This window comes from Oryza glaberrima, chromosome 1 (assembly GCF_000147395.1).
Source record: "Oryza glaberrima chromosome 1, OglaRS2, whole genome shotgun sequence".
In the NCBI taxonomy this organism is placed as follows: Eukaryota; Viridiplantae; Streptophyta; class Magnoliopsida; order Poales; family Poaceae; genus Oryza; species Oryza glaberrima.
The window spans coordinates 24347359-24371338 of NC_068326.1; the positions used below are offsets into that span (position 1 = coordinate 24347359).

The 23980-nt window shown below is 42.3% G+C and overlaps 2 protein-coding genes across 2 annotated transcripts; both read right to left on the reverse strand.

Moving 5' to 3' along the window:
• Positions 1-2389: 2389 nt before the first annotated feature.
• Positions 2390-4247, reverse strand: LOC127754494 (transcription factor WRKY19-like). The gene is made up of 3 exons (XM_052280052.1): positions 3670-4247; positions 3435-3560; positions 2390-3328 (listed from the first exon to the last, which is right to left on the reverse strand). Exons 1-3 carry the CDS (start codon positions 4059-4061, stop codon positions 2866-2868), a joined length of 981 nt encoding a protein of 326 aa, XP_052136012.1. The 5' UTR covers positions 4062-4247; the 3' UTR covers positions 2390-2865.
• An 11553-nt stretch (positions 4248-15800) lies between these two features.
• LOC127766382 (uncharacterized) lies at positions 15801-22623 on the reverse strand. Its single transcript, XM_052291438.1, has 4 exons — positions 22446-22623; positions 22282-22338; positions 20892-21103; positions 15801-20425 (listed from the first exon to the last, which is right to left on the reverse strand). Exons 3-4 carry the CDS (start codon positions 20944-20946, stop codon positions 16110-16112), a joined length of 4371 nt encoding a protein of 1456 aa, XP_052147398.1. The 5' UTR covers positions 20947-21103; positions 22282-22338; positions 22446-22623; the 3' UTR covers positions 15801-16109.
• Between the last annotated feature and the right edge of the window lie 1357 nt (positions 22624-23980).

Consider the following 23980-nt stretch of genomic DNA (forward strand, 5'->3'; position numbering starts at 1 on the left):
ATGGGTGTGTCCGCCACTATTTCTACATTATAAAATCCCTGGTTTTATAGGCAATTTACAGAACACCTCTAAAAAAGTGTCTTTATATAATATTTTTGTTGTAGTGACTATATATGAAAGTAAGAGACATGTAGATCAAGCAGATGGCTCATGAGTCATGATCACTCGTCGCCAACTTGCCATCCAAATCCAACTATATATATCCAAAGCTCCATAATAGCGAGAATGCTTGGTACCGAGCGCCCGACGCGGGGGGAGCCGGATCGGACGCTCCCCCGCGCGTCCCTCCCCACGCTCATACTGTTGGACCCACCCACTTCTTTCTCCCCTTTATTCCACAAAAGATGTTTCATTTAGTTTACTTACAATGTTTCATTATTTATAGATCTAATGTTGCAGTGAATTAAAATACTCTTTTGCAACAAAAAAAAACCCACATATTTTGGAAACTCTCTATTAAGAGAATTTGGTTTATTTTTTGTTCCACCAAAATGTTTTACCTAGTGTACTCACAATGTTTCACTATGTATAGATCTAATGTTGCAGTGAACGAAACATTCCATTGAAAAAAAAACCACGTATTTTGGAAACCCCCTATTAAGGAAATTTGGTTTATTTTTTGTTCCACCGAAAAATGTTTCACCTAGTGTATTTACAATGTTTCACTATGTATAGATCTAATGTTGCAGTGAACTGAAACATTATTTCGCTATTTGCTGAAACATTGTTTTTATATAAGGTAAAACAACACCCGATTTAAACGAGTGAAACATTTTCGCTCTACTTAGTGAAATAATTCCGATATACCTAGTGGAACATCGTGTAATATTTAAAAATAATTCAATAATAAGCTATTTTTTTCGTCGGAATATATCCAAGTGTGGTCTTGTTTTGAAGATTTAATTGCAACGAATTTAATGGTGCAATCAGATTATAATTTGGATAAGTAATTTAAGAGAAAAATCAGTTTAAAATAGTTTTACATGTAAATCGAGCTTACGTCAGCAGCGCCCGATTTTCCCAGCGCCGAAGGGAGGACGATCCGTAGCTCTCTCCCCATGATAGTAAAGGACTCCTGGAAAGGATGGTGCTGTCGGCCAATCGGAGATGAAGTTTTGGTCCATCGTGCTCCACCTACACGATGACCAAGCCTTTACTGAGTTCCCTAGCTAGGAGCATAGGACAGGCGCTCATCCATGGCTACTAACTAACCTTATGATCTGTCACCTTAATTGGCTCGAACCATAACCACAAAATCACGTATCGCCGTCGATATTAAAACAGATCGAGCCATTTTACCGTACCATTATGTGTTTGCTTTATCAATCTTCGAGATGACCTAGGAAATACGTTATAGTTTACCTGATGTGACTAATTAAATCACTATTAAGGGTAGCTATTGTTTGTGATATGAAGTCCATCACGATTTAGACATACACATCCAATGTGTATACCACGTAGCCAAAATCGCTTATAACATATAAGCAAGATAAGACTAGGGTAGGGGTTGTATAAATAGCAGAAAATTTTGGGGGATCGAAGAAAGCCTGGGGTGGTTAGATATCTAATTCTAAAGATTATAGTATTAGATGGAATTTCGTGCATAGCTTAGGGTGTACACGAACTTTCCCCTTTGCAATATAATCTAAACGTCTTTCTCCCACATTGTAGTTCTAGGTTCCTAAATTCAATTCAAAAGAGCTAGCAAAAAATTCACTTGAATATTGAATGATGGACTGGGGGTTAATAAGAAATGGATAGAGAGTAGTGCCACTAGCAGGGTTTCCCAAACCGCCGGGACCGGGGTTACTGCGCCCCGGCGGTAAGCACGGTTACCGCGCGGTAACCGCGGTAACCGTGAAAAACTGTACAAAACCGTGCAAAATTTATTAAAAATTTAAATTATTTTTTAAATTTATTTAAATTTAAGGAGGTTACCGCGGTGTTTATATTACCGTACCCCCGCGGTAAGCCCAGTAACCGCGGTAACCGCGCGGTTACCGGCGGTAAGGGAAACCCTGGCCACTAGTACCGGATACAACCGTGGAATGTTTGAACAATAGACCAGTGGAATAGACATGCTCAATTATATCTACAGTTGTGTACCAGCTTACAGGAAAAAGCCTGGAATACACTAACATTAGCATATATAGTCCAGCAGTATATATACTAGGATATGCTAGTGGTAACTGCTAAATATATACGAGCCGTCAGCGTCCCAGTTCACTACGTCAGCATCCAGCTGTCATTTCATTGTTGTCGTCACTAGTCAGTAACCTGCAGGTGACGGCAAGTGTTTTTGGTTTCTATTGGTAGAGGAGTTAAAGGAGCAGCATCTGTAAGCTTGTACAAACTCAATCCACCAATAATCCATCAGAATCTACCTGCTCGCTGATCAATTAATTCGTGCCTTCTGACCTCTGACGGTGCACTTTAATGAAGATCACATCCACATATCGTACGTGCTGCATTCCAGCCGGCACTGACTTTGGACCTCCGACGAATTAACATGACGCTGTCCGGGGTTAATGCACGGAGAATTTGCACCGTAATCAATACCTACTAGAAACAAGACAAATTTGTGTTGTAAATTAAACTTGCCTTAGACCGTTGAAAAAAAATACATGATTTGGTAGGACGTTCGGATCAAAGAGGATAAACAAGCTGCATCTGCATCAGTCTGCAAGAAGAAGCTGAGACAAAAACGGCGAAGATTTAAGATGTGACGTAGTATACTAACTAGTACGTGGTGCTTGCCCTAGCTAATGTGGCAAGCTGGCTGGCAACGTGTAGGAAAATTGTACAAGGCTCGAAGCTACGTGCCTACGTGTCATGCGGCGGCGGCGGCGCTACTACGGGGTTCGCTTAGAAATAGCTGGAGTACTTGTAGGTGTCCAAGAAATCGGCGTCCAGCGAGAACATGAACTCCATGTCGTCTCCCATGGAGGAGTTCGTCTTGGAGGCAAGCTCCACGTCGGGCACGTTGCGGACTCCGGCCATGCTGCCACCGCCCAGCTCGTAGCTAATCTGGCAGTCCGACGTCGCCGGGGACACGAAGGGCGACGACGTCGATGCGTTGACGACGGCCATGGAGGTGAACGCGACCGAGACGGCGTTCTGCTCCTGCGGCGGCGTCGGCTGATGCTTTTGCTCCGCGCTCGCCGCGGCCTGGCCGTCGATGGCGGCGGCGGCGGAGCGCACGCCATGCGCGCAGGTGTGGTCGCCGTGGTACACGACGTCGAAGAGCAGCGGGTCGCCGTCCGCGCGCTGCACCTGCTTGCTGGCGTGGCAGCCCTGCGTGTGCCGGTGCGTGCACCGGAAGTAGGCTCTGCAAGCGAGCGAGAGAGTTCGTTGGTTTAGAAACCGGTCAACGTGCCCGCGATCGAGCGCGCGGTGTAGAGAAAGGAATGGTGTTTGGTAGGAGCGGCGCTGACCTTGGGTACTTGGCGCCGAGGATGTCCTTCTGCCCGTACTTCCTCCAGCTGAACCCGTCGTCGAGGGGGCCGACGTCCTGCACGGACCTCACCTTCACCTGCTTGCTCCACTTGGGCAGCGTCTTCCTGCATATATTAATCATCGCGATCGCGAACCAACGACGATTAGTAAACTAATCAAAACACGCCAACAACATCGCATCAACTAGCTAGGCATCGCGGTCTTAATCATTACCTCTTCTTGCACGGCCCCGCCGCATTGGCGCGGTACCGGGAGTCGGCGCCGAGGTCCGAGCCGGCGCTACCGTCGGCGGACGGCGGCGACTCAGGCGCGGCGCCGGCCTGCTGGGTCAGGCGCCCGGCGGCGGCGGCCTCCGTGCAGCACGACCTCGCGATGCTTATAGACCGGTCGATCGACGACAGCAGGCCGGACACCAGCGCGCGGCACCGCTCGTCCGCTCCGGCGGCCATCGGCGCCGCCCCACCACCCCCACCGCCGCCGCCTCCATGCGTGCCCATCTCCGCCTCCAGTTGCCTCACCATGCCTTGCATCTGCACCAGCTCCGCCACCAGCGCGCACCTCCCGGCGCCGCCGTACCTGCTGCCGTCCGACGACGAGCCCTCCATCCGTCACACACAGCAAGCTCGATCGATCGGTCACTCACTCACTCTCACCAGCCAGCTGCGCCGCTGCTCATGCCACTCGCTCGCTAGCTAAGCCAGACTGTCGCGTGTGTCGCCGAGACGATGTGTGTGTGCGTGGCAGCGTGGGGAGAACGGGAGGGCGGCCTCTTATAGCCGGCGTGCACGGAGCTGGGGCACCAGTTAGCTCAGCTTAAGCTCGTCACTTGGAAGAGTAAGAAGTTTGACTGGACTAGGACGGACGGAAAAGGGGATTTTTCCAGGGTGTTTAAAGGGACGTGGTGCGTCTAATGTTCAAAGGGTTGGACCGGTCTTTGGTCGTGGAACTAAGCTAGTAGTCCTAGACACACTGGAGAATCGACGTGGAGAGCGGCCTTGGTCTCGGCCTCGCGCATCCTTTGACCGGATCATCGGCCCATCCATCAGCTGGAGATCGTTGTTTTGGTGTTATTATTGCTGGGTTATACTTGTACTGAAGTTATTACGAGCGGATTTATGAGGAAAATCCTGGTTAACTAGAAGATGGAACCTTCTGAACGAAATTGTTGGTTCCCAGAACTCGTGCTTCTGAAGCTGCTGCTGCCGTACGTGGTAACTTGTGTTTAGGGAGATGACCACGATTTTATGATGATTGAGATATCTGAATGAGCTGGGGTTGAGGGGGTACTAGTCCTTCACTCTCCTGTGATTGGCTATTTCCATCTCCAGTTTGTCAGGACAGATCATAAATAGCCTGGGGTCCATACCTTGGCTTTAGACCTGACCTGACCTGACAACAGCGGATCCAACCTTAACCAGGGCGAAGGGTCGGGCTGGCTAAACTAGTGGGGCTATCGGTGGGTGGCCGTGGCGTCGCGCGCTGGGACACCATGTCAGCGACTCAGCGGTCAGGCTAATTAGCGCGGGCTCACCACCACGTAGTACAAGAATAAAGGTGCATGGAAGGAACGGGTCGTGCACTCATGCCGTTGCAAGAGCACGTTCTTCACAAGCAGCCCGCCCGGCCAGATTGCAAAGCTACGCGCACTCGGCTCGCTCACCAACAGGTGGGCTCCGCGGATACGGTGGCCCGCTGGTCAGCCACACGGGCACACGGCCGGGGTGGTGACATCTTCGCGTAGTGCGCATCTCTCGTGGCGCACGTTTGTGTCCGAGCCCGCGCGGGTGGTCATACCGGAAAGGCAATTCGCCAAGGTGGGGACTACTTCCTGAAGTTTCCGCTGCTTCCACTGACAGTGGGCCCGAAAATCCTCCCCTGGCCCACCTGTCGGTGGCGTTAGAGCATCTCACGCTTTGCGGAGAGGCATCGGAAGTTCGGAATTCGGAGTGGATAACCCGGCACGTACGCGTCCAACGCAAGAGAAAGATGACGCGTACAGAAAGTAGCGGATTTTGCAGTGGGGAGGGAAGAGGAACGGAATCCACCACCGCGCGCGCGCGGCGCGCCCACGCACCACCTGATGCCACACCTTTGTTGTTGTTAAACACCCACTTAATCTGTCAATGCCATTGAGTTCGGGAGAGTCAAACCCCAAGTGTGCTTGATCCAGGAGTATGTACTTCGCCAATGGTTTGCTTTAATTTCCTCTCAACGGAATTTCTTGCTTCCAGCGGCGGTTGGCTCGACATCAATTCTTTTCTTAAGCCGGTGGATGATTGGGGATGATTGGGGAGTGTTGCGTGGTAATGTGTTCTTTTTCTAATTGCAACTTCTCAGGTTGTAATCTTTTTTTTTAATGTATCAATACGAAACCTCGCATCAATTTGGTATGGTTCATTTCAGAAAACGAAACTTCTTGCTTTGGGTGTGTTTAGTTCACGTTAAAATTAAAATTTTGATTAAAATTGAAACGATGTGACAGAAAAATTAAAAGTTTGTGTGTGTAAAAAAGTTTTGATGTGATGGAAAAGTTAAAAATTTGAAGAAAAATTTTGGAACTAAACTCGGCCTTTGCCAGTAGCCTCTCAAAACCATTCATGAAGTGGCCTGCGTTGAGATGATTCATCTGCGATTGACATGGACTGATAATGTGGACGAGACAAAAATTGTGTCCTTCCGTTTCCTTTTATTACTACTACTAGTTGGAGTGGGATCATTCATATGTCCCTAATCATAATTATGGGGAGCAATGTGGTTTCCATGTTGAACCTATCTTATTATATTGTTGGTAGAAAACAATATTTAATTCGGTTTGAAATCCTCCATCTTTAGAATTTTTTCTAGGTTATTTACTATTTTCATAATTAATACCCCTTCTTTCTTTCTTTTTTTTAAGTATGGCGTTGATTAGTTTAAATTTAGACTAACCAATGTTTAAAATTAAAGTATAAAAACATTATACATTTTCAAGATAAATCCAACTGCCACATTAACACCACTTGTCAACAAAACCACTTTGAATCTAGTCAAATGATGAGAAGTAAACATTGTAGGAAGTTCAGTGATGAATGGTGTCTAGTTTTGAAGTCAGGAAACATTTCATAAAGAATTTTAAAAATAAAAGTTTCATGGATGTAATATGATTTTTTTTAGTTATTTACCATAAAAAAACGATTTATGTGCATATATAGCCTAGTTTATAGCACTCGATTGCAACGTGAGCGTTGTTGGCCGTGTACTAACAGGCATGCATTAGTTCGGTATAACCAGGTCGCTGAAAAAGCACTTGCGGATCGAATAATAATCATCCTTGGCATGTTGTTAATAATTGGTGGGTACTGTTCCAGTAGATACTAGGAAAAGTACGTTTAACACGGCATTCAACTTTTTCACTCTAGTTTTGAGTTTTGACATGTTCCAAGCACTCAGAAGATCTCGATCTCTTTTACCACGTCTCGCCCTTTGGTTGCAGCTCTACCGTACGTACACTCCACTGCCATCGTTTTCACTGGGAATTTACTTGGATATGAAGACGTCACTGGGCTCACGGCATGTTTTGTGCTCTTATGCACGTCGCCTCAGCTCTCTTTTTTTTAGCTGCCTGCTTAAAATTGGTTATTCGATTTCCGGTTTGATCCCGTCCTCTTCGACAAATTGATTAATTTAGAGTTCGTTTTCAGTGACAACGATGGAGGAGTTTGTACTTGTTTAGTTCGTTGTATATACATAGTATATATGAATATACCATATTATAGACCAAGATAAGGATTTGAGACTATTGGACTGAAGCCTAGAAGATCTCTACCGGTCCAAACTCACAGCAATACGTTATCACCAAAGAGATTGACAGCAGTGGCTGAGCTAGCAACGTTATCAATCCTAGACCACGAAGTGTGTGCTCTTATTGGCTACTTCCTCCGTTCCATAAAAAACGAATCAGAATGTGACATATTCTAGTATTACGAACCTGGATAAATATATGTCCAGATTTATAGTACTAGAATATGTTACATTGATTTTTTATGAAACGGATGGAGTAATAGCCATAAACCACATTAGTACATCGATCGTAGTTTTGTCCCTGGGCACTTGTCTGACCCATCCGGGAGCTAGCGTGCTAATTGACCGGAAGCAAGATTCAGAGAGTGTTTGGTTTGAAGACAGGTCACATTTCGTTGGTTTATCACGTCTTAACATTTAATAAGTTTGATTTTTAACAGCTGTTAGCCTCATTTACGATAAGATCTTCTAACAAATTAGTACACTACTACAAAATTAGACTTTACATACATCCCCTTTTATTGTTATAAACAGAGTAAAAGAAGGTTTGCATGTCGCTCTTCCTCCTCCACCACCGCACGCGCCTCGATTCCTCTTTCATAGTAGGTAGCCTTGCGATGGCGGGATCCGACGGCAGTGGCACCGTGACGGCCAGATCCGGCGATGGCGGCCCCGTGACGGGCGGGATCAGCCGGCGGCGACGGACAGGCACCTGGCTCCTCCTTCACAGCGCGCATCGGCTGCTCCTCTCAACTCCTCGACCTCAACGACGACATCGACTGTGACGGGCTCCGGGTGGTGGCGGTGGTTGGCGCTAGTGTTTCACAGATTTTTGGGATTTTTTTTTTGCTAAAATTCTAGTGTAGGCATGCGGCTTAACTTGCCTGTCTACGAAAAGCAGTTGCGATGCTAGCGCTCGGAAATCTTCATTTCTAAGGGGCACCTGCCAGCAAAAATTGAAAATGCCCGATTGTGAAAAGCAATTATATATTGATATCGATGATAAAGTAGATATACTTAAGAAGAAACATCCTCGCTACAACATGATTATTAGTACTCCATATGAGCATAGTGTATACAGCAAAATTATCACGTTAAGAGACATTTACTGAAGAATAAACAAGAATTTGTCACTAAACAGTGATGAACTGGTGATTAAGCACTACTGCAGTATTCCCTGAGTCCCTGGTGAACTGTTGTATACAGTTCCCTGGCCGGGATACAGATCAATAGATCATCCTTGTTTCGCCATGATAAATGCAAATGCTAGTACATGACAGGATCGAGTAATAAGATATTTGGACAAATTAAAAGTTATCGCCCGGACCATTTCAATGCTGAATTACTTCGGCACAATGCCGACATGTACACACATTTATGCATTCACATATGCAGGTAGTTCTCTGTAGAAGATTCCTGGCTAAGAACATTAGTAACATGAGTGCTGATTATCTCTTCTAGATGTACTAGTACTGTTGAGTGTTGACCGTGGACCGGCCAGTCAGAGAGTGAGCCGGTAGACTGCGACCAACCACGAAAAACGCACTGATTCATCGCGGCAAACAGTTGGAAAAATACACTACACCCCATGCGGCGGAAAGAGAGCTATCTAGATGAGTAAATTTCACGTAACTAATCAAACTATCATAAACTACAACTTTAAAATGATTTACCATAAAATTACAGATTTAACAATAAATTTATCACAAAACTAGATCAAATATAAAAAAACTACAAAATCTAATAATGAAAATTATCACAAAACCATATATTTTGGGGTTTAAATCCTTAGCTCTAGTGTTATGTTCGAAATATAAGTATTTAAATTTTGTGATTAAATTGATATAATATTTACTCCCTCCGTCACATCCAACCAAAATCCCTTATACTTAGGGACGGAGGGAATATAGTTTTCTGATAACTTTGTTGTTAAATATGCAGTTCTGTGATATTCCATCTCAAATATGTAATTTTGTGTAATTTTATGATACATCATATTAAATATGTAGTATTGTGATAATTTGACTAAAGTTCCTGTAGTTTTGTTAAATTTACTCGATCTAAGTAAGCTCATGTGTGCCATCAAATATTGTGAAAATCCAACAAAAATTACTGCTTGGATATGATTATTTCACCGCAATTTAAAAGAGAGCTGACTTACGAAGAGGAACTTGGTGCGTGCGTGCACCGGCCGGGCCGACCCTGACCCGCCGATGCACGCGACTACGCGAGGGACATGCGTAATTGATCTTTCGGGTGCTATCTTCTACGGAGTACAGTACTTCCTCCGTTTCACAATACAAGTCATTTTAGTATTTCTCACATTAATATTGATGCTAATGAATCTACACAGATATATATATTTAGATTCATTAATATTAATATAAATATAGGAAATGCTAGGATGATCTACATCGTGAACCGGAGAAAGTATTTTTTTTTCAATAAAATGCTTCTTGTACTTATCCTGCTCACAACAAAACCAGACTGATGATTCGTATGAATTGATACGGACTACGTACGAAGAAATTAAAGTCATATCATATATACCATGGTCAAACTAATGGAGTACTACCTAGTCCATGTATATCTAGGTTAGACGTCGACGAAAGTGACTCAAGAGACAGTTATGTAAGCAGAATGATACAAATATCGTCTGAGGCCTTGTTTAGTTCCTTAAAAATTTTATCAAAAACATCACATCGAATCTTTAACACATGCATGTAGCATTAAATATAGATAAAAAATTAATTGCACAATTTACATAAAAATCACGAGATGAATCTTTTAAGTCTAATTAGTCCATGATTAGTCATAAGTGCTACCGTAACTCATATGTGCTAATGATGGATTAATTAGGCTTAATAAATTCGTATAGCGGTTTCTAGACGAGTTATGAAATTAGTTTTTTCATTCGTGTCCGAAAACCCCTTCCGATATCCGGTCAAACGTCCGATATGACACCCAAAAATATTCTTTTCGCGAACTAAACACACCCTGAATCGCTACCTAGGGAGAGTGTGAACTCATGCTTACACCTGACAAATCAAATCAAAGCGCATGCTGCTGAAAATTAGCCAAGCGGATGGGGAAATCTTATTAATTCTAGAATTGTACTATATTTTTTCTTGGAGATTGCTGAGAGTGGGGTGATTTGTTGTAGGGCTATCAATGAGTCGAACTCAAACAAATTCGTCTGCTCAAAGCTTGAGCGCGCTCAGGCTACCAGACTGGACCGTAATAATTAAGTAGTAGCAATAATATAGAGCTCTATAATATATATTTTCAAGGATACCTTTTAATAAAAATAATTACTTTCTAGCCAATGATACCAACAAAAGAGGAGAAAATATATTGCTAACACATGCTAATTCATTTTGTACAAACATATATACTAATGTATATTTGATTTATTAATTAGTTTAATTATCAAATAATCATGGTAAATCAAATAATAAGTCATATAAAGTCCCAAGCTTGTTAGAAGGTTAAGCTTGGCTTGGCAAAGCTCACGAGCTTTAGCTTGGGATTGAGCTCGGTTCATTTGGAGTACATACCGAACTTAGGTAGCTCCTGGGCCTCGAACTTTTCTAATAGTCGTAGTGGTTTCTTTTCTTTGAGTGTAATCAAACTTGTTGCTACTGGAATTGCTCTAAAATCATGCTCTCACAGACTCTGACAAATCTCGTACTTAATCGCTGACAACGAGACGGTGGTAGCAGTCCCAACGAGACAGACTTAAGAAGTGCAGATGGTTAAGAACTGGCTAATGATAATAAGAGTGATAGTACTAACTTCTAAAGTGGTCTCTAGTAGCAGTAGAAATGATCTAGTTCGACCCTTTTTTTTAAGTGAGCATATTTGATGAAGTAATTAATATAGTCGATTCAACAACTTAGATCATTTCTTACCAGTAGTAGAAGCCATCACCATAAAAGCACAAACTTAATGTTGAGTTGTGATCCAAATTCATTTGCACAAACTGATTGCTGCCAAGAGCAAGGAACAAATCACTACATTGAAGAAACAGTTGAGTAGTGAGTTTGATACGAAGGATCTTGGTGCTGCTAAGAAAATTCTAGGTATGGAAATCACTAGAGACAGAAATTCTGGTTTGTTATTTCTTAGTCAGCAAAGCTACATTAAGAAGGTTCTTCAGCGTTTTAACATGCATGATGCAAAGCCTGTTAGCACTCCTATTGCACCACATTTTAAATTATCAGCTTTACAATGTGCTAGTACTGATGAGGATGTAGAATACATGTCTAGAGTTCCATATTCTAGTGCTGTTGGTTCTTTGATGTATGCCATGGTTTGCTCCCGGCCAGATTTATCTCATGCTATGAGTTTGGTTAGTAGATTCATGGCTAATCCTGGTAAAGAACACTGGAAAGCTGTTCAGTGGATTTTCAGGTACCTCAAAGGCACAGCTGATGCTTGCTTGAAGTTTGGCAGGACTGATAAGGGGCTTGTTGGATATGTGGATTCTGATTTTGCTGCAGATTTGGATAAGAGAAGGTCACTCACAGGTTATGTGTTTACCATTGGTAGTTGTGCTGTGAGTTGGAAGGCAACGTTGCAGCCTGTTGTTGCCCAGTCTACCACTGAAGCAGAATACATGGCTATTGCTGAAGCATGTAAAGAATCAGTTTGGCTGAAAGGATTGTTTGCTGAGCTTTGTGGAGTTGATTCTTGCATTAACTTGTTTTGTGACAGTCAAAGTGCTATATGCCTTACCAAAGATCAGATGTTTCATGAGAGGACAAAGCACATTGATATCAAGTACCATTATGTTCGTGATGTAGTCGCGCAAGGTAAGCTAAAGGTATGCAAGATAAGTACTCATGATAATCCTGCTGATATGATGACAAAGCCTGTTCCTGTTGCTAAGTTTGAGCTTTGCTCAAGCTTAGTTGGTATAGTGGTTTAGCCCGAGAGGCTATTTGGCGCCGAAAGTGGTTTTTTGTCTTTGTTGTGTTCAGGGTGAAGGATTGATTTATGTTACAAGAAGGAATTTGTCTCAAGGTGGAGTTTGTTGAGTTGTGATCCAAATTCATTTGCACTTAATAAAGGCCAGCTTCTGCCGTAGCGGAGCGAAGGCTGAAGCTGGCCCATTGGGCTGTGCGCCTGGGATGCCCGGGGGTGCGGGGGCGGAGCCCCCGCGGTACGGATCATCATCCCTTTTTAGGGTTCCACTATATATATACCTCTTGTAAGCCGCCGTGCGGCGATGTAACCTCACCTCAGATATAGTGAAGATATTTTGCTGGCTGGCGCCCGTGGTTTTTTCTCTCCTATTTTGGGAGGGTTTTCCACGTTAAATCTCGTGTCTTTTGTGATTGATCTATTGTTCTTTATCGTTTGTTCGCCTATCGTTTCCTAACACTTAAGGTGTTTTGGTTTTTGAGTAGGTGGTGATCGAGATGGGGGTGATACCGTTACAACAACATGCTAGAAGTGGATGATAGTTGCCAGCTGATAGAGCTAGAAGTGGGTGATAACCGCATAAAGTGAGGGTGTAAGTGGCCAACAAGTTATGGGGTGTCATTATCCATTTTTTTAATAATGAAAGTAAACTTCATCCTCTACATCAACTATGATGCATATAGTTATTTAACTGCTGGGCATTAAAATTTGAACTCTCGTGAATAGTGTACTACAGTAATAGGCATTCACGATGTGAGCGAAGTATTATACTACCCCGTATTATTAGGGGTAAGTAAGTTACTAATACAATGATTATGAGTTATTTTGTTATTTATTTTTTCTCGACTAAATCGATCTATGATCATCTATTGTATTGGCATTGCTCATATTTCATCGAAAAAAAAAGGAAGACTAAACTTTTTTCTTCTATTTTTTTTTGGATAATAATGTTACTCCATACATTTTTACTACCGCTAACAAGAGTGATGATATAAATAGATATGAACCTTTCGATTAAATAAGATCAACAATTTAAATTATTTTCTATTATTAGTAGAGACCACTGTAGTGAGGCTCCCGGTAAAAAAGGTTCCGTATAGTTATCTTCGGACCGGACGTGAGACCGACGGTCTGCTTTGACGCTAGAGACGATGGTGCTGTGAAAAGCATATCAGTAGGAGGATGCTAAAATTTGAAGAGAAATGCTTATACAAGCACCTCTGTTCACTTCCTCTCGATCCGGCAACCATGTCCGCCGGCCGCAGGCATTGTTAGCTAGCTTCTCGTATACACGGTCGTCACGCCATCCATCCGCGCCTCCCTGAAGTCCCATCGGCTTGCTGCTCACAAAAAACGTGAATATTAGAGAAAAAACTAATATTAAATAATTAAAAAGGATGAGGATTCGAATCCAAATCGTTTAACCCATCATCTTAACTTGTGAAGCTAGCCGGAAGCGTCTCCCTGTAGTCTTCCATCGGCATGCTACTCACGCCGATGATGAGGTCGTCCACATAATAGCCATCCCCATCGAGCTCTGGACGGGGCAACCCCATCAAAATCCATAATCCAGAGTCTCTCAAGTCTCAACACACTTCAAGGTTGTCTCCTGGTATTACGAGTAAGTGAGACCTGGGCAACGTTGGCTAAGGGAGGCGGAGGCGCGGAGCAGCATCGACCGGGTCGGGACGACACAGGCAAATTAGCAAGAACCTGGCAGCTAGCTGATGATAGCAACAGCGCATGGGTTTTGATTTTAGCGATTAGCGAGACCAGTACGTAGTACTAGAGTGGTGCTAGGTACGTACTCCCTCTGTCCTATAATATTCCTCTTATTTAAAAAAATTAAAATTATTTTTTTGACTAACTTTATTATCTAAAGTATTTTAAGTATAACTTTTTGTTTTTTATATTTACATAAATTTTTTAAATAAGACGAGTGGTCAAACATTACTATAAATTTTATAGTACGGAGGAAGCAGCAGTAGTGCTGCTTCTTCCGCCGGTAGAAAACAGGGCATATAGCAAGGGGCAACTACTGGACAAAGGAACGTCAAGACATGGGCCAGTTCAACACCCGTTGGCCTCGCGGCTGCTTGTTCGCTTCTACTGTACTCACTCAAAAAAAAAAAAACAAACCCTGGGTTTCCGTGTTCAACGTTTGACCGTCTGTCTTATATAAAATTTTTTATAATTAATATTTTTATTGTTGTTAGATGATAAAACATGATTAATACTTTATGCGTGACTTGTGTTTTAATTTTTTTTATAATTTTTTAAATAAGACGGACTGTCAAACGTTGGACATGAAAACCAGAGTTTGCTTTTTTTTTTTGGAAAACTAATATTTTTATTGTTGTTAGATGATAAAACATGATTAATACTTTATGCGTGACTTGTCTTTTAATTTTTTTATAATTTTTTTAAATAAGACGGACGGTCAAACGTTGGACATGTGAACCAGAGTTTGCTTTTTTTTTTTTTTTGACGGAGGGAGTACGTGGCTGTGCCTGTTCCATCGGATTTTTCCTTGGTCAGTTTTTTTTTTTGTTTGTTTTCCAATGGGGCCTGCACGCTGCTTTCACTGTTTAGCACGAAAGTTGTTTTTCATTTTCATTGTTAGAGGCCTTGAGGGAAGCTTTCTATTTTTGTTACCAGAATGATGTTAAAAAAAATTATATATAGGAGATTTACAAGAATTTCACAACGTAACACGGGAAATCGAAGAAAATTCTTGTATTTATTAAACAGGTGCACTAAGCTGTATACGTACAAACACTTGTAACTTTCTAAACAGAAGAGGAAAGACATTGTTGACATTTCTTAATCTCTCTGGGAAAAATAGTACTCCCCTACTAGTACTACTTTTTGGGGAGGAAAAGGAGGGGAAAGATCTTGTAATAACATGGGCCAGGAACTCCGGGTTGTCATGTACAGGCCCTTCTTGGCCCAGTACAAATACCACGGGCAAATTGGGCTAGCTACGGCCCATCCTAATTTCTCGGTGGGCCAGATTAATTAGACCATTGAGAGTCGCCTTCTCCGCGGCGAGGGAGAGCACCAGCAGGAGTGCAGAACAGGGCTCGTTGGGCGCGCGGAGGCGGCGCCGTTCTCCCCCACCTAGCGCCGCCGTTTCGCCGCCTCGGCAGGCGCGCCGGCGCCCCCTTGCTAGCTGAAGTCATCAACCAGTGCCCGCGACGCCCGTGGCTGGCTCCGTCCGTTTGCTGCCACGACCCACGAGGGGGCGCCGGCGGAGTCACGAGTACTCGCCGCGCCCCGCGAGGAAAGATCGGCGCCGCTCACCCACAAGTCCGCCGCTGTGGCTCGTGCCGTCCGATTTCAGGTTTTCTCACTTGAACCATCTGAAGCAATTCAACTGAACCTTTCCTGAACTTCTTTTTCTGAGGCTTTGGTTGTAAATGGCAATAGCATATTCTGCAGTAGGATTTCGGCATAGATTGCTACTCCAGCAGGATGGCATTTTTTTTAGCTAGATAATGATAAGTAGTATAGGACTGGGGTTGTCAGTGTTCTGTTGCAAGTCCGGTAGCAGGCAGCAAGTTCCGTTCTACCAGGATTAGCATGCTCACATCACCTGATAACCTGATGCAACTATAAAGATGTCAGGCAAAAATATCCAACAAGAATCTTGGGGCGACTAGCTTATGAAGATAATCACAAATAACTCCAATCTTATGCACACTGGAAATCTAGGCTTCAGGGTTTATGACAAGAGCAAAGAACAACAAAAATATCTTCAGCACTTCCAGTTGCCCAAAGAATAAAGGGCAACCTGTCTGACTACTTCGATGAGTATTTCAGAACTTTATATGATACATGAGATGATGAGAAAAAAAATATCTGGCAACAGTTCCCTTTCTGCCACAGTTCAAAGCTAGAATATACGCAAGCTTTACATCTACTGGCATTACTATTTTTAATCAAAATTACAAACAAAATGGAAGGCGACGGCGGTTATGGTTGCGAATGTAGCGGATCAGATCATCGCTATTGTTCTTGTGGTAAATAATTGCATTACTCAGTTGCTTGATAGCTTCTCTTTTCTCTTGCACCCTAGCTGATATCTCTTCTTCTTTCTCGTCAATTGTCTTCTCAAGGTGAGCCATCTTCTTCTTCGCCTCGGAAGCACTTCTCACCATTTCTGACAAAACGTTTTCTTTCTCTCTCAACCTCATACCTAGCACATCATTCTTCTTGACCAATTCTTTCTGTTCAGCAAGATGGTGCTGTAACCTGTTCCTTAAGAGCTTGAGCTCTTCACTGCATGCAAATGAACGGGCAGAGAAGTGGGTAAAACTCTTATTGAAATGTGATTCTAGCTGATCCAATTGATCAACCAGTGTGGAGGTTCCGGACTCAGCATTTCCTTTTATTTGTACGAGAGTTTCTTCCAGTGAGTTGATCTGTCCAGAATATTTCTGTATTTTCTGTTCAAGATACTGGATCTCTCTATGTGATTTTTCCACTGCCATCACATAGCTGTCTTCTTTGCTTTTGCTTTCTGCCTCAGTAACTCTAAGCTTCTGCCTGGCTAGCTGGAGCTGAGCTTCAAGTTCTTGGACATGATTTTGTAGCTTTCTGTTCTCTTTGTTTGCAGATGTATTTTCCTCCCCTAAATGACGATGTTTCTCCATAATTTCTGTGTGTTTGTTCTCCAATGTATCTATCTGCACGAGGTGATTCCTCCTAAGTACCTCAAGGTGTGATGCCTTTGTGGATACCTCTCCATATGCATACTGGAGTCTCTGGCAGCTGCCAATAATTCCTCTGAGGCTCTGCTGGAGGCAAGCAATTGCTATCTCACGATCTGTAATTTTTTGCTTTACTTGATCTTCGAAATCTTTCATAAATGACATTTTCTCCATGCATGCTTCGGTAATAATTTTCATATGCTCCTCCACTCTGTTCTTCTGAGAAGATAATAGATCAATTGTATTTACCAAATCTTTTGTGTTAGTTTCCATGTCATTAATTTTACTGGCAGTCTCAGCTTGAACTGTCTCGAGCTCCTCAGTTAAGTTTGACACTTTCAATATTGCCTCCTCCAATTGCTTGTTCAAACTGGAATTGCTTTCCATCTGAACTGATAGTTCCTCCTTCAGCTGTGCCAACTCACTTTCAAGATTCTTGATAGAATCCTCTGACTTCTCTAGTTGTGTTAGTGTGGCATCCTTCTCTTCATGTGCCATCTTAACCTCCTCCTGCAGCTCAATCTTGATTACTTCGAATTGCTCAGTCAAGGTACAATTGTTCTTCTTTAAGTTATCATTAGCGTGCTGTAGAGTTGAAAGGTTCTCTGTTTGCTTTTCTAGCACCGTCTCCAAGTTCCTCGCAGAAGCCAGAGATTGCTGTAACTCTAATTGAGCTGCATCCTTCTCTTCATGTAGAGCTGCAATCTCAGCATGCAGACTAGTCCTTATCTCCTCCAATTGCTGGTTCAGTCTATAATTGTTATCCTTCATTTCTTCATTAGATAGATCCAAGATTGAAATTTTCTCTCTTCCTTGCTCTAACTCCATTCTGAAGTTCTCGATAGAGATTTCAGACTGCTGCAAGTCTGACAGTGCTTTGTTCTTCTGTTCTTGTAGTGCTAAAATTTCAGCATGAGAACTAACCTTGGTGTCTTCAAGTTCCTTCTCCAGGTTAGCGATACTCTTGTGCAGATCGTCATTAGCAAGCTGAAGAATAGAATTATGTTCTCTCTGTTTCTCTAATTCCTCTTCAAATGTCTTAATTGAAGTGTTTGACTGCTGCAAATTATCAAGTGCTCGTTCCTTTTCTCCTTGTAGCTTAATGATCTCGTCCTGCAGCTTACTTCTAGCCTCTTCTAGTTGCCTCTCCAAACTAGAAATTTTCTCTCGTAATTCTTCATTTGCTTGCTCTAGAGCTGAAACTTGGCTCTGTTTCTGTTCCAACTCACTTTCAAGATTCTTCAGATTAGCCTCCAGCTGTTGTACCTGTAGGAGTGCTGCATTTTTCTCCTCTTGGCATACTGTAAGCTCACTATACATATCAGTCTTCGCTGCTTCAAGGTTTTCAACAGCTTCCTGAAGATTTGAAATTTGTTGGTTTTGCTCTTCTAACTTGTTACCGAGCTCAACAGTAGAAGCAACAGCTTCATTCTTCTGTTCTTGTACCATTGCAAGCTCATTTTGTAAATTGGAATTTGCCAACTCCAATTCTTCATTATTCTTCTGCATAACTGAAATCTGCTCAAATTTCTGTTCCAAGTCATTACCAAGATTCTTAAAAGAAGCTTCTAGCTGTTGGAGCTCTGATGCCAGAGAGCTTCCCTCTTTTTGCAGCACTGCAATTTTATCATTCAAATCACCATTTGTTGATTCTAGTTCCTTAACACTTGACTGTGCCTTTTCCAACTCAGTTAGGCACTTGGAATGTTCGGATACTAGCATTTCCTTTTCTTCTGCTGCAGCTCCACGTTCTATGTTCATACTGTTCATTAGCTCCTGTTTCTCTGCAATCAGACCATCTATCTCCACGCCTAAAAGTTTAAGTTTGCTCTCAAGTAAATGTTTTTCTTCAGTCAAGGTGCTATTTTCAGCTTTTGTTTCAGCAATAGTTGCCTTCAGTTGAGAACATTCAGTACCTAAATTCTGCTCACATGCTTTCAGGTTATCATTCTCCCTTGAGAGCATCAAATTCTCATTCTTCATCTTCTCAATCTCTGATAACAAGGTCTGCACTTCTTTCTCAGCTAGCTGGGCCTTCTCGAGTTGGGATGACAAGAAGGTGCATTTCTCTTGGTGTACTGTAACCTCATTATACATATTGGTCTTTGCCGCTTCAAGGTTTTCCACGGCTTCCTGCAGATTTGAAATTTGTTGGTTTTTCTCTTCTAACTTATTACCGAGCTCAAGAGTAGAAGCAACAGCTTCATTCTTTTGTCCTTGTACTGTTGCAAGATCATTTTGTAAATTGGAATTCACCAACTCCAAGTCTTCATTATTCTTCTGCATAATAGAAATCCTCTCAAGTTCCTGTTCCAAGTCATTACCAAGATTCTTAAAAGAAGCTTCTAGCTGCTGTAGCTCTGATGACAGAGAATTTTTTTCGTTTTGCAGCACTGCTATTTTATCATTCAAATCACCATTTGTTGATTCTAGTTCCTTAACACTTGACTGTGCCTTCTCCAACTCAGTTAGGCACTTGGAATGTTCGGATACTAGCATTTCCTTTTCTTCTGCTGCAGCTCCACGTTCTATGTTCATACTGTTCATTAGCTCCTCTTTCTCTGCAATCAGATCATCTATCTCCACGCCTAAAAGTTTAAGTTTGCTCTCAAGTAAATGTTTTTCTTCAGTCAAGGTGCTATTTTCAGCTTTTGTTTCAGCAATAGTTGCCTTCAGTTGAGAACATTCAGTACCTAAATTCTGCTCACATGCTTTCAGGTTATCATTCTCCCTTGAGAGCATCAAATTCTCATTCTTTATCTTCTCAATCTCTGATAACAAGGTCTGCACTTCTTTCTCAGCTAGCTGGGCCTTCTCGAGTTGGGATGACAAGAAGGTGCATTTCTCATTTGTTTCTTGTAGCTGATTGCTCAAATCCCCATTCATGTTCTCCAGATCTACTATTGAAATCTTCAGGTCATCTCTCTCTTTTTCAGTAACTTGCTTCTCAACAGACAGTGTCCTAATCTCATTCTCCATGAGTGTTATTGTTTTGTGTGATTCTCCTGCCTCTCTCTCTGTAGTTTCAACCAATAACTTTAGATTTTCATTCTCAGATGACAAATTTGCAACATCCGAACTTAATTCTACCCTTGTAGCTTCTTTATCCTTGATTGCTTTATCCAGTAGGTGCTTCAGATCAGATATTTCCTTTGCTTGTTCTTCTGTGTTTTGTTTCAGCTTCTCAATTTCTGCTTCCAGACTTCCTTCTTTGGCTTCACGATCTTCAAAAAGCTTCTGTTTCCAGCCATTTTCTTCACTAAGTGCATCTTCTACCTTTGTCTTAAGATTATTATTGTCTGAGCTGTCTCCCTCGTCGTCTGAATCAGATGAATCCGAATCACTGGAACTGTGCCCAACATTTTCTAGTTTACCAATTAGCTGTTGGTAGTGCTTGTGAAGGTACTCATACTCTTCATGGAAGCCCTTCACAAGGGAGGACAGTTTTGATTTCTTGAAGGCATTTCCAGAATCATCTGAGGGTTCAGTCTCGGCCGATTCATTCTCCTCGCCTATCATCCGTAGAATGTTTTCCACATTATCATCAACACCTGTGGGAAAACCAAAACATAAACTCATTTCAGACAACAAATGGCTAGGGGAGTTTATTGATTACAGTACAAGCCAGAGTTATTCTAGAAGAACTAAAATATAGCGGTTTTCATCAGGAATGAATGAGAAAATACACAAGCCTTATGAGCGTGCTACTGATGTTTGAATTATGTTAGGGATCATCCAACCGGAACGACATAAGATCAACAGGAATATTACATTTGAGAAACGCCTAGGGGTCTTCCGGCTAGCTCCACAAGGTGGTGGGCTAGATGATCTAGGTTCGAAACCTCACCCCTTCTAATTATTTGATATTAGGTCATTCCCTAATATTCGCGTCTTTAACAGGAATATTACATTTACAAGAATAATTTGGTATATATAGGAGCAAATTGCAAATTGTGATCCAAGCACAAGAACCTATATAACAAATTGATTTGAGTTAAATACTTGTCAAGAGAATACCTTTTTTGTTCTCCAGAAGATGTTTGGATTTCCTAAGTTTGTGTTTCTTCGTCATGTCGAACTGCTGAATATTCTTATAATGGCAACAAATGGTATTTGCTTGCAGAGGAGATGATCTAGTCAAAATTGATCATACTTGAGGTGATATGATGCTCTAGCCTCTTAACTCCAGATTATGTTTTATTCGTGAACGAGAGAAGCCCCTGAGTGAACTGTGTAAAGAGCATAAGAATATGATCAGTAAGGCGCCTAATCGTATAATCCCAGAGAAGAGCTCACCAGAACAGCAAAAAGAATTTTGACAAGAAACTATTTGAAGATTATGTGAAAAACATTGAAGCACTTAGCAAAAAAAGAAAGACGGTATAGAGTAGAATTGATTATCCAACTTCTTTGAAAGGGCACCAGGATCGTGCACTCTTAGTTTTGACAGACAAATGGTTGAAACATCGAAACGATAAGGTCATCTGATGATGGATATGCAAGCTGCATTCTAGAAGGTCGGGAAAAATTTCTGGGATTTCATTTACAGCCATTAAAATTTACTAAATTTGTTGTCTTTGCACTTATACAATTATTATACACGTGAATCATATCTATGATGCAGCACAAAATGTTTAAGTAGCATATCAAGCATAATCTCACTGAACCATAAAAAGGGATATGATCTATAGAGACTAAGGTAGGATTTCAGCCTGTCTTTTTTCTTTAGAAAAGAACAACATTTTATCTAATGTCTAAATATTAGAAACATAACTACTACTAGTTAACTACCCCCTCTGTTCTCGAGTAGCTGATCCTTTTGACTGTTGTTGTCTCACTTTGACCATACATTATTTTTAAATGGTTATATTTTGATGAGTGAAAATTGTGTGGTTATACTGGATGTGTTTTATGAACCCTTCAAAAGAGCACTACAACCATATGATCGTTCATATTCTCTACTGTAACCTTGAGCTAATAATTCTGAAATATGGTTTTAGATTCTGTAAAATTCGTCCTCAAGGTTTCTTGTAACGGTCAATTTCGTTATTACGGGATGATGGTGGTGGGTCCCACGTAAAGAACCACTACTCAAGAACACTGAGCTCAATAATACAAATACTGAGCTGAAGATGGAGTAGTACAGTATCAAGGAAGAAACCTAAAAAAATCAAAAGGGTAAAAGAATAACCAATGGCTAGAATGCAAACAAAGAAGAACAAGGCCAATCTGCCATCTCTACGACTCTCTTTACCACTTGACGCATCAAGAACACCCCATATCACAAAGGACCCTTTACCCAACCAGCAGTACACACTAGTACTGAGCAAGAACTGATCAATCAAGAAAGCAAAAAAAAAAAAAAAAAAGGAAAACACACACACACAGAACAAATCAACAAACGTACCAAACGAAATGCCTCCTCCTCTCTGTCCACAACCGCTCCTTGAATCTGAGCTGAGATCTGAAGAAGAAGAAGAAGAAGGAAGAATTATTTAAGGGTGATCAAGAAACGGATTGCAACCAAGAAAGAGAAGCAAACCGAAGCTGATAAAGCCAAGAGGCGTTTACCTGCCTGAAGGATGAACCGCTCGTTTGTCTTGATGAAGCCAAATAAAAGCTAAAGATTGCAGTGGCGGCGGCGGCGGCGGCGGCACGCTGATCGCTGCCTACTTCTACTGGTGGAGTAGACTCTAATGTGTGGGCAGGAATTAGAAAACGCATCCGGAGGAGAAGTGAACAACGATTTGTCCTTTTGAGCATTCCCCCCAGATGCTGCATCGACCCGAAAGCGCCCCTTGTTTCCGTACCTTATTACGGGAAATGCCACTGAACCCAAGTGAATCCCAAACAGTGCTCCCGCCAATCCAAACGCGGAGATGGACACGCGGAGCGATCACCGCCATGTGGGGCCCAGGAGTTGTGTGGCCTGAGCTGGCGCGTGCGTGGGAGCCAGCTAAGCAGGGTGTCCGTCCTTTCTTGTCTCGTCCTCGCGGTGACGTGGCGTTTTCCGGCTTCGGGTTCCCGCCTTCATGGCGGGAAGGCGGTCTCAAGGCGAGGATCCTCTGCATCAAGCCGTTGCGTTGTATCCGACTTCATAATAATCAGATGCTCTAGATGAGTCGCTAAACTCGCTATTGTACAGATATCCTTCTAATAATCGTTACGAGATCGATGTGACAAGTTGCAAAAAAAAAGCAATTCGGATTAGAAAAAAAAATGCAATTTTGTGGCTGTACTAATTTCTGTGTGGTGGTAGCACAATGTGCAGCAGTATTACTGTATTGCACGTCATGGAATCCATTGTTGTTTTGCTTGGCACAGAAGATCATTGCTGGGAGAAGAGCTGTGCGTGGTGGGGGCTGACGAGGACGGCATGCCTCCTGGCTTGAATTTGATTGGCGCTCTGCGGGGTTTTTTTTTTTTTTTTTTTCTGTTCTTGTTGTCTCCTCCGGTCCTCCACGAGGAATCATTTTTCTCGCGGATTCAATTCCGCGGCATCAAATCGAAACTGCGTTACGATTAGTTCACCGAGGGCGGTGACAAAACGGTTATGTGTAGATTAATCGCTGCTTTAACTGAAGATCAGTTTCATAAATTCGCATGTGGAGCCTGCAGTGACGGCGCCAACAGAGAACGGGACATTCTGTGACCGCATCAGCGATGAAACTGATCTCTGACGTTGACGATTGATTTTTTTTTTTTTTTGGCAATGCTACTGCGTAGTATTTGTATTACTACTTGTTTGCGTCATCCGCCACTGAGATCATGCGTTCTTACGTAAACATGCCAAAATTCATATTATCTTTTGGAAAAGCAAATCCTCCTTCTATCATGCATTCTATACGCAATTCGTTCGTGGTTTTGACAAACCGGCTCTAGTCAGTCTTCAGAGTTTCTCTTCAAGCTGAAAACTAAGGCCGTGTTTAGTTCACCCCTAACTAATCTAAACTTTTAACTTTCCATCACATCATATCACATCAAAAAATTTTCTACACAAATAAACTTTTAACTTTTTTTTCAAACTCCCAACCTTCCCCAAACTTCCAACTTTTTTCAAGAACTAAACACACTCTTAAACTTGACATCAGAACAAATTCTTTGGA

Bases quoted from the DNA above. Each gene is read 5' to 3' on its own strand.
- LOC127754494 (XM_052280052.1), bottom strand. From the start codon at position 4,061: ATGGAGGGCTCGTCGTCGGACGGCAGCAGGTACGGCGGCGCCGGGAGG. The intron at 3,561-3,669 runs GTAATGATTAAG...TAATATATGCAG, and splicing joins GCGGGGCCGTGCAAGAAGAG to GAAGACGCTGCCCAAGTGGA. The intron at 3,329-3,434 runs GTCAGCGCCGCT...GCTCGCTTGCAG, and splicing joins CTCGGCGCCAAGTACCCAAG to AGCCTACTTCCGGTGCACGC.
- LOC127766382 (XM_052291438.1), bottom strand. From the start codon at position 20,946: ATGACGAAGAAACACAAACTTAGGAAATCCAAACATCTTCTGGAGAAC. The intron at 20,426-20,891 runs GTATTCTCTTGA...GTTTTCCCACAG, and splicing joins TCTTCTGGAGAACAAAAAAG to GTGTTGATGATAATGTGGAA.